This window comes from Galeopterus variegatus, unplaced genomic scaffold, assembly GCF_000696425.1.
Source record: "Galeopterus variegatus unplaced genomic scaffold, G_variegatus-3.0.2 Scaffold242, whole genome shotgun sequence".
NCBI classification, from domain to species: domain Eukaryota; kingdom Metazoa; phylum Chordata; class Mammalia; order Dermoptera; family Cynocephalidae; genus Galeopterus; species Galeopterus variegatus.
This window is the reverse complement of record NW_007726353.1, coordinates 326,933-337,655: the sequence shown is the minus strand read 5'-3', so window position 1 is coordinate 337,655 and position 10,723 is coordinate 326,933. Positions and strand designations below refer to the sequence as shown.

Genomic DNA, 10,723 nt, shown 5'->3' with positions numbered 1-10,723 from the left:
AGACCAGCCGCACCGGGCGGCGGGAGCGCCGCCGCGCTCCCAGCGCTGCACTCTCCCGAGTGCACCACGGGCTCGGCCCCCATGTCCCTTCTCAATCCTCCATCTTGGCCAAAATAGGGGCCAAGGCTTCTAGAATTTGAGTGAGGTATTTGTACCCCCATCTCTTTATCAGTGATCTCCTGGGGGTCCTAAATTCCTTACCTAGTCAGGAGGGAGAGGGGAGAGCTACCATTATGTTAGGAGCCATAGGCCAAGCCTCTAGAGTCACTATTTCTATGGAAATAGCTGTAGCGACTTGCTAAATAAAGGATAAAGGCAGAGACTCCCTAAGGACCAGGAGAGAGCCAGGTTTCCGTGGTAACTAATTTCAGTACAGCCTCTTCCTAGTCCCAGACTGAGGGAGAATAAATTTTGAGGGAGACCAGGGCTGAGGGATGAAAGAGCCACAGAGGTACAAAAGGGTGGGAAAGTTGTTACAAGAAGGTCACATCATCCTGGCACTGCCCCCAGTACCAGTGGTCCTCGAAGCCCAGCTTGGCACTCTCGTCCTCTGGTGACTCAGGTGGTCCACCTTGGAGCCCCTCCCCTGGGGGCTTCTGTACAGCCTTCAAGCTCCCTAGCTTGGTGGCTATCAGGTCCACCTCAATCCTGGCCCTCCCCCCACCAGGTAGAACCTTTGCCCAGTCCATCTCAGGATGGGGAGCCCCTGGGGGGCCCTGTTCAACCAGCTCGCTGGGGGCCACCGTGTCCAGGAAACTGCCAATAGAGACACTGTCCAGCCGGTCAGTGAAGCTGGTGTCTGGCAGGCTGTCCCAGCTGCCTCGTCTTGAGCGGCCTGGGCTCCCGCCTGTCAGACTATACTGGCTGCTTGTGAGGCTGCTGCAATGGCTGGTCAATGTGCCCCGCTCCTCCAACAGCCAACGTATTGCCTCGATGCCCTCATTCAAGGTCACCAGCTGCTGCAGGATCTTCACGTCAATGGCTCTCAGGTAAGCCTGAGGGAGTAGGAGAAGAAATTAGTCCTAGGTTCTGGGCCATGGGTTTCCTCAGTGTTTCCAGAGGCTCCTACCTTATGGGCCAACCAATTATGCTTCACTTCCAAGAAGCATGGAAGTACAATGGTTTAGGGCCGACTGGTTAGCTCACTTGGTTAGAGAGAGGTGCTGATAACACACAATGGCCGGGGTTTGATCTCTGTACTGGCCAGCCAAAAAGAAAAAAACACCTGGAAATATAAAGAGTGTGGCCTTTTTGTGCTGTTTAAAATTTCAGCTCTACCACTAATTAGCTATATGACTATGGGCAGCTTTCTTGTCTTCTTTGAGCCTCAGTTTACTTGTTTGCAAAACAAGGCCAAATCACTCACCTCACAGGCTGTGAGGATTTTGAAATTCTGTTAAGTATTCAGTCTGGTGCCTAGCACAGAGTAAGGTCTCAGTAAATGTTAAGTATTAAAATCCAATCCCACTGAGCTTTGAATTTCATATTTAGGGTATTAACTATTGAAATGGTCCAGATTCACCAGTGAGACTTATACACAGCCAAACAACAGCCTGATAGAGTGTTAATTGGGAAGCAGACTGGGCCAAAAGGAGGTAGAAGCTGGGGAATAAAAAGGGAGTAAACCTGGTTCCCTAGTTCCTTCAAGGTGTTGGTAGCAGGTGCTGAGGGAGGAAAGAGCCAGAGTTTAAAAGGATCAGAATCCCACTAGCTGGGGATTCAGGGCTTCCTTCTACCACATACCAGTCTCCCTGTCTGTACTGGAAGTAAGTTTACTTACTGGTAATCTCCAGGGTCCCTTCCAAGCTCAGGTGCACTGAGTTGCCTTCCCCAAGCACAAGTTTGAACCTGTCCCTCTCCTGCTCAAGAGCCTTTATGAGCTTCGCACTGCTCTTAAAGAGCACTGAATCCTAACCATGAGACTACCAGGGAACTTTGCACTGCTTAGAGGAGGAACTCTAAACACTCTAGCAGCTGGCATTCAAAAGCGAGGCATAATACAGCTCTTGCCCATCTCTCTCATTTCACCTCTAGCATACTTCTCTGTGAACCCAAGGTCCTGCTACAACATGACTTATCAAATTTAATTTTATTAAGTTTTACTTTTAATCAAAGTAACAGAGGCACATAAAGAGGTAAACAGTTCTACAAGGTTTATTATGAACAATAATAGTTTCCCTATCATAGTCCTAAATCCCAATTCCCAAAGAGAAATACCATTAATTTTTTAGCTGTTTATTTTGGTATTTACCTACTACTCTCCAAATAACATCCTTATGGTGCAATTTCTTGATTTTTAAGTTTTAGGTGTTTTTATTGACTTCCCACACTATAGAAGGTTAAGGATTTAACTTCCCTGCCCACTCCCCACTTCCCGGCCATACAGACACCTTTCCCATCTCCCCAACCTCCTTATAGTAAAATTATTCAGTGTTTACCTTCTTAGAATTTGGAAATGCTATTTACAGCTAAGCCATGTATTTTACTATAGTAACTTTTTATTTATCACAACTTTATGTTTTACTTAGAATTATGATTTTGCTTTGTTATGTAGTTATCAGTAAGTCATCCCCAAACTCTCCCCTAATTGTCTTAATTTCTTTCTCAAGGCTTTCAAACATACCATATGTTCTATCTAGTTCATCCTTTAGAGGCATCTCTTTAGGAGCCTCCTGATCTGCTCCAATCTGTTTCCGCTGCACAATTCTCGTCCAGGGATCACCCTTTGCTATTGTCTTGGGGATTCCATTTGCCTCTTTCCTTCACTGAATCCTTTGTTTCTTAGATCCCATATTTTTTTTCTTGATTTACTCCATTTAGGTAAGTGGTGCTTTTCCTCCAGTAGCATCCTGAGAAATTCTGCATAGGAGGTAACTTTGTCAAAACTTTGCATGTTTTAAAATGTTATTAGTCTCACCATGCACTGTTGATAGTTTGACTGGGTTCATAATTCTATGTTGAAAATAACTTTTCCTCAGGATTTAAGGCATTGTTCCATTGTTTTCTAATTTTCAGTGTTACACTTTGAAAGGCTAGTGCCATTCTAATTCCTGATCCTTGGATGTGACCATTTTCGCACTCTTGCTGTAAATTTTTTAGGATCTACTCCTTGTTCCCAGTGTTCTAAATTTTCACAGAAATTTGCCATGGTCTGGGTCTATTTTCATACATTGAGTTGGCCACTTGATGGGTTCTGTCAATCTGGAAATTCATGTCCTTCTGTTCTGGCAGATTTTTCTTATTTATTTGATGATTATTTCTCCCCTCCTTCAATGTTTTTCTATTCTTGTGGTGTTTTTTTTTTTCCTCTTCCATCTCTTTCTATATCTGCCCTAGTTTCTGAAATACTTTAACATTATCAACTCTTCTTTTGAGTTTTTCTTTTTTCTTTCTTTTTTTTTTTTTTTTTTGGTTGCTAGCCTGTACAGGTATCAAACCCTGGGCCTTGGTGTTATCAGCACTAAGCTCTAACCAACTGAGCTAACTGGCCAGCCTTTTCTTTTTAAGTCATATTTTATATTTCCAGTGTTGCTTCTAGTTCTCTGAATGTTTTCTTTTTTTTTTAATAGCTTCCTATTTTTGTTCATGGCTACAGTATTTTTTTTTATCTCCTTAAGGATATGGTTAATGATTTTTTTTTTTTTTTTTTTTTAAAAAGATGACCGGTAAGGGGATCTTAACCCTTGACTTGGTGTTGTCAGCACCACGCTCAGCCAGTGAGCGAACCGGCCATCCCTATATGGGATCCGAACCCGGGGCCTTGGTGTTATCAGCACCGCACTCTACCGAGTGAGCCACGGGCCGGCCCAAGGTTAATGATTTTTATAAGTTCTCATCTCCCTGTGTTATCTCCATTTCATTCAAGTTGTTTTTATTTTCTGTTTGTTTAGGTCTATATTATTAGAGGATGAGATGTCTTATAGTCTTTAACTGCTGCTCACACTTCAGGGAGGGTCTCTAAACTGATTGGGGGCTGGCCAGTTAACTGAATTGGTTAGCACATGGTGCTGGTAGCACCAAGGTCCAAAGTTTGATTCCTGTACTGGCCAATTGGCAAAAAATAAATAAAATGATTGAAAATTCTATTTGTATGTATGGGCTTGTCAACTCTGAGCCTCACTACAGGGTGATTTGATTGGGCTGTTTGATTGGAGAATGTCTGAAGCCAGTATCTTTTTTTTTTTTTTTCTCTTGGGTTCATCATATTTCCCATATTGTACCCATCTAGAAAGTATAATGTAAGCAAGGCTGCCAATATTCTGCAAGCCAAGTAGGGATAAAGTCTGGGAGGGATATTTCATAATATTTAGTACATTTTATTTTATTTTATTATTTATTTATTTATTTATTTTTATTATTTTTTATTTTTTAAAAGATGACCGGTAAGGGGATCTTAACCCTTGACTTGGTGTTGTCAGCACCACGCTCTCCCAAATGAGCAAACCGGCCATCCCTATATAGGGATCCATACCCGCGGCCTTGGTGTTATCAGCTCCGCACTCTCCCAAGTGAGCCACGGGCCGGCCCAATATTTAGTACATTTTAATTTGATATCTCTTGCCCTCAACTGTGCTGCTGTCTCCCAGTCTGGTGATTATCTGTTATATTCTCCGTCTATATATGGCATTTGATGAATGTTTATTGAATTATTCAGGAAATAATTGTTTTATTTACATCTACAATGATAAACCAGAGTAGGACCAAGCATTTGTACACTGAAAAAAACTAGCCACTGGAATTAAACAGACCTGGATTCAAATTCCAGTTTTGCCATTAATGAGACTTTTTTTTTCTTTAAACCTCCATTTTTTTATTATAATATGAGGATACCATCTAATTTAAAGGCTTGTCCTGAGAAATGAAATGAATATACTAATATGCATCGCATACTACCTGACAAGTACTAGTTAGGCAATACATGATCGCTATTCGGCTCTATGTATTACTATGGTCAACTTATTTACTATGGCATAAACACAGAACAAGATTTTACACCCGAAGTTATTTGCATTTTTGGAAGAATATCACAAATCTCATTAAATTAAACAAGTAATTATTGGGTACTTGGATTTTCTAATAATTACAAAGATAATGAAGAAATTGTCGCTGCTTAACAGAAGCTTGCAGTCTCAATAAGGAGAGATGAACATAAATAACTGAGATATCACAGACCATACAGATTATTAACGACATGATAAAGGAGATTATCTTCAATTCTTTCATACTGGGGACAAATATGAGTATATTAACAGGGAAAACAACAGTCCTAGTCCATGACCAGACTAAATGCATTAAACAAAACTCATACTAAAAAACTCTTCTTCTGGGCCGGCCCGTGGCTCACTCGGGAGAGTGCGGTGCTGATAACACCAAGGCCCCGGGTTCGGATCCCATATAGGGATGGCCGGTTCGCTCACTGGCTGAGCGTGGTGCTGACAACACCAAGTCAAGGGTTAAGATCCCCTTACCGGTCATCTTTTAAAAAAAAAAAAAACTCTTCTTCTGCTGTTTTCTCCCCTCTCTCTATCCCTCCCTTAGTTCATTCCTTCCATTCTACTCTTTCCAAAACAGTCTTTCCTCCAGTCTTCTGCTAGATAAAGGAGTGGCTGGCATATGGTTGCACAGTTAGGAAGGGGATCTTAGTATATGATTCCTTTTTTTTTAAGGATTTTTAAAAAATTTTAATTGACATTTTGTAATTGTACATGCTTATGGGGTAAATTTGATGTTTTGATACATATATATGTTGTACAATGATCAGGTCAGGGTATATGATTCTTAAACAGACATTCAACAAACCCTTTTGTTTCAGCCTCACTTGTGCCCCCAAGTTCCAGAAATACCTGGTGCTTCCAACTCCTAAGACCTTTAAGGGTTTTTGTAGTATAAAATGGGTTGCTTTTCAGCTTTTCCCATTGCTGGTTTGGGATTCAGCTTTTTTCAGGTCTGAGTTTGTCACCACTCTCCCTTCTGTTTTTCAGCTTCCAAAATTTTGTTCCTATCATTTTCTCTCTTATTCTCATTGTCGTAATGGCTTCATGCCTTTTAAAATAATCCTTCTATTGGCTTTTTAGGGAATGGAGGTAAATGCACGAGTTCAATCTACCACTGGGAACTGCAATTTACAATGACTTTATTCACTCTTCAAGGCCCAGCTCAAATGCCGCCACCTCTAGGAAGTCTTCCCTGCCCTTCATCAGGATGGAATTCATTCAGTCAGTCATGGAACAAATATTTACTGAATGTTTCTTTCGGCGTGGCACTGTGTTAGATGAAGGAAGAAAAGGGACCATTTCTTGCCCTCAGAGGGTTCATAGTCTAGTGAGTAAGATAAGATAATAAAGCAAGCACTCAAAATTCAGTGTGGCAAATGCGAGGGGAAACAACTGCTGCACAGAGGGCTGAGGTCAGAAAATGCTTCCTAGGATAAGGGACATGAGCTGAGACTTGAAGATTAAGTAGGACTTAGCCAGATAAAGAGGTGGAGAGAAGCATTCCAACCAGAGGAAACAGCCTTTGCCCCCTCTAATTCAAAGTGACTTTTCCAGGGCACAAACCCGACCATGGTGTCACTCTATAGCCAAGACTCTTCCAGGAGGCCCTCCCTGGGTTCCAACAGTACTTATACATCCTGTGCTAGAGTCATTAGTCTGTCTGCCTCCTTCCTTAACCCAGACTTGAGCTTCCTCAGAGCAGGTCCTGCCCAATTAATTTCTGGTGCTTGGCCTAGGTTTGGGTAGGTCACATTCAGTTCTGTGATTCTCTTGCCTTTACTATCCTCAGCCTCACTGATGGTTCCCAGGGTTCAGGGACTGGGTTATTCTGTGTTGCTGGGAAATGAATCTCAGGACCAGATTCTACAATCCTGTGACAGTGGGATTCCCTGACTATGACAGCATCACTCCCCAGAATAGAAGAAAGCAAGGCTTTCTTGCCAAGAAAAGAAACACTCATTTCACATAATCTCTTTGGAAATAGAGTGGGGGATAAACAGCTCAGGCCACGTGCAGCCTCAGAGGCTACCCTAACCCAATTCTCTTCCCAGGAGGTTCAGGCTTTCTATTCTTCCCTTTAACATAGACATATCAGACTCTCTGCCCAGCCCTGGTGTCCTAGGTATAGCTCTCTCATTGCTCAATCTAAATCAGGCCCTGGGGTAAAAGGTGGAGATCCCAGCCCTAGCTCCCTGGTGGTGGATTGAGAATCCCGGACTGTTGTCACTAGAAAGACTCTTACAGATCATCTGGTTCCACAATCCCACCTACCCCAAGCTCACCACCACCAAGAGGCAGAAAAACTGAGGCCAGGAGACAGACAGGGCCCTGCTAAAGATCACAAAATGATTCAGAAAGAGAGCCAGGACTTGAACCCATGACTTCGTTCTTCTTGCCTAAAGCTTTTTCTCATACCACTCCATGGGGGTGGGTTGTCATAGCAACCGTTCTTTGGGTCAGAGAACTAAGGAGGGAATGTTGCCATTGTTTCCCATTCCCACATATTCCAGAGTCTGGCTCTTTCAGTCAACCTTTGAAAGGGGGAGGGAAGCGAGAGGAAAGAGGCCTGGAGGCAGAGTTGACCTTGGCCCCAAGGGCAGGCCTGCCCACTCCCTGTAAGGAGAGCTGAGAGAGGGACAATTGAAGGACAGTCCTTAGATTGAACCAGTCCTGCCTCCAGTGGTTCCAAGGGAAACCCCCTGCCCCACCCCTGCCCCACCCCTTGTCCTTCCTGAGTGCAACCCATTGGGCAGGGCAGAGTGCATGAAGGGATCAATGACATCCTGGCCTGTGGAGGGAGAAAGTAATGGGGTAGGGGTCCTCTCCTTGTTCCAGCCCCAGAGGGCTCCCTCCCTTGTGCTCTTCACAGGCAGCCTCAAGCCCCAGGCCAGCTGGGTCAAGAGTACAGAGAGACAAAATCAGAAGTTAACTGTACCTCCTTAAAGTTTACAAACAGGTAGTCTCCACCAAGGCAGAAGAGAGTTAGAGCCAGTGAGATTAGGAATGGCTCCTCCACTATATGAGTTCAGGCAAGCCCCTGAACACCTGCAAGCAGGTTTCATCTGTGAGATGGCAGAATTGATGACCACTTTTCTCATTTCAATGACATAAAATGTGTTTAAAGTGTCTGGCACAAAGCAGGTCTCAACGGTAAAGATGTAAAGTGTAGTCAGATGATCTGGGTTCAAATTCCGGCTCTGCTTATTACTTTTTGCATGACCTTAGCCAGTTACTTAGCCTTTCTGTGCCTCTGTTTATCTATGAAATATCACTAACCTAATAGGGTTGCTGTGAGGATTAAGATATAAAGAACTCAGCAAGATGCCTGGCACCTGCAGTCCATGAAAGTTCATTTTCAAAGCAGGGCAGTCTAGATAGGCTCTTTCTAGGCCTTGACGTAAGGTTTGTACAATGAGCCAAAGCCAGTCCCACCTCCCCCCTTAGGTAGGTACAGTCACAGCCCTGCTTTGGAGAATTTGGCACTCACCTGCAACCTTCAACGCCAAGCACACACTTGGCATTCAAGTCCTTCCCCCAGGGAACCTTCCCTAACTGTTCCACCGACCAGGCTCTCCTCCCAGCCTCTCATCTCAGGGAGTGAGAGCCCTGGCTGGTCTGGGAGCCCTCATGACCCTCCCTCTGATCCCTCACAGATCAGCCTGGCACAGAGCTGGGCTCACAGTGGGGTTCCAGGAAGACTTATTTGCTGACATACTCACTGTGGCTTCTGGTTCTGGGCCCAGTGGAGGGAGCGGCTGGCAATTCCTCAGTTCCCCAGAACTGGCTACAAAGTGGCAGCAGGTGTAAATCACCTCCTTCACCGGAATCAGGGCCCTAGGGAGCCTGCTGGGGACCCAGCTGCCCTTTTGGCTCTGAATCTAGACCAGCAGCAACAGGGAAAGGGGAGAGTTGCTGTTTCCTCTTCTCCCCAAGAAGGTACAGGTGAGATCCAAAAACCCAATATACCTGGAGATTAGTTAGATTGAGTCTCAGGTGAGGGAATCAACACTGCTGGTGCTGCTACTCCGTCTCTGCTAGGGGTCTAGGAATTTGCAAATATTTTAAGTGGAGCTGGGGGGTTGTTGAGGAAACAGAGGATGTTTTCAGTTCCCCTAGTCCAGGCAGTCAGCAAATATGCCCTTCACCCACATCTCTTCTGTGCTGAACCCTGTCATAAACACCAGGGTCTCAGGAACCAAACCCTTTCCCAGTTGACGAGAAAAAACTGGCTGCCTTACGATGGGGGCTGAGGGGCGGGAAATAGGTGGTCCCTAAGGTGGGGTGGGTGGGAGGCGGGCGGGAATCTGTGCTGTGCTAGGTTCTCAGTACTTTCCAGCCCTCACCTCCCGGCTCCCATTTGGCAGGAAAAATTTCCATCAGCCTGTGCCTCCCACCCCAAGTTCTCAAGACCCATCAACACCTCACTCACTCTTAGGGTAATTAAAGGACGTCACTCCGCCCCTACCCAGGGTTTGTGGATTGATCAGATCTGGGAGTCATCCTGAGGAGTCAGGTGGGAAGTTCTAACTCCCTCCTCTCCAGCCTAACTCTGGGGGCGTGAGTCTCCCTTCCGGCTCTACACTGGGGACCCGTCCCCCCCGGCCCGTGGATCCCACACTCACCAGCTCCATCCTCAGAGCCACGATCTTGTCCCCCAGGCTGTGGCCCGTGCTAGGCTCCCCCGGGAGGAGCAGGGCGCCAGAGGCTCCCGGCTCCCACTCGCCTCGCAGCCCGCGGAGCAGCCCTTCGGGGGTCTTCCTGCCCACCTTGCCCTCCACTTCTCGGAGGTCAGGCGTCTGGGACTCCACGGTCCCCTCCATGCGGGCCCAAGCCTAAACAAGACTGGGCGACCAGACGCCAGGGTCCCGCTCCCAGGGGTCCTCCTTTCCCCGCAGCTAAAGCGGAGCGGAACCGGTGGGTCCCCGCCCGCGCCGCGCGGGGGCAGGAGGAGGGCGCCGTAACACTCAGAAAAGCCGCGCACAGCAGTGTGTAGCTACATATTCGAGTGCTGCGCACACAGCCTCTGGATGGCGTGGGGCGGCGCGATCTCACATTTGGACCTGAAGGAGCATTCGGAGAGCTCATTGCTTTTCCCCACGTTGGCACTGAATCCAGCTAGGTACACAGCAGGCGCCCAATAAATGTTTTCTGCATGAAGACTAAGCAGCCTCAGTCAGGGATGTGGGAGTTTAAGGAACAGTGGTAACAGAGCTGCAGAGGGTTTGGAAGGCTTCCTGGAGTAGATGATCTGGGTCTGAAACAATGACTAGAATTTAGCTAGACACACACCCCAGTGGCTAGACTTCAGACTAAAAGAGTAAAAAGTGAAGTTCTTCTGGCCAGTGAGGAGCAGTCAGTATTGAAGCTGAAGAGATCTGCATGGGCTTCGTCTTGCTCAGGCTTACATGCAAGATGCTTCCTAAGTTTGTGCATATAAATTATCTGTGAATCTTGTTAAGATGCAGGTTCTGATTCTGTAAATCTGGGGTTGGACCTGAGATTCTGCATTTCTAACAAGCCCCCAGGTAATGGTCATGCTGCTGGTCCAGGGACCACACTTTGAATAACCACATTATAGAATATGGTTGGAAGGTGTTTGGATTTTATTCTACGGGCAATGAGGGACCAAGAAAAACTTTGTTTTGTTTTGGCTTTTAATCCAAGTAATTCCAGCCCATGGTTACAGAGGATTTACAATAAAAATATAGTTACCCCTACCATACCCTTTC

General features: G+C 45.7%; 1 protein-coding gene across 1 annotated transcript; it reads right to left on the bottom strand.

Moving 5' to 3' along the window:
* Window positions 1-364: 364 nt before the first annotated feature.
* On the bottom strand, window positions 365-9,900 carry LURAP1 (leucine rich adaptor protein 1). The gene is made up of 2 exons (XM_008566440.1): window positions 9,617-9,900; window positions 365-995 (listed from the first exon to the last, which is right to left on the bottom strand). The coding sequence occupies exons 1-2, from the start codon at window positions 9,812-9,814 to the stop codon at window positions 474-476; spliced, it is 720 nt and encodes a 239-aa protein (XP_008564662.1). The 5' UTR covers window positions 9,815-9,900; the 3' UTR covers window positions 365-473.
* Between the last annotated feature and the right edge of the window lie 823 nt (window positions 9,901-10,723).

Bases quoted from the DNA above. Each gene is read 5' to 3' on its own strand.
- LURAP1 (XM_008566440.1), bottom strand. From the start codon at position 9,814: ATGGAGGGGACCGTGGAGTCCCAGACGCCTGACCTCCGAGAAGTGGAG. The intron at 996-9,616 runs GTGAGTGTGGGA...CTACTCCCTCAG, and splicing joins TGGCTCTGAGGATGGAGCTG to GCTTACCTGAGAGCCATTGA.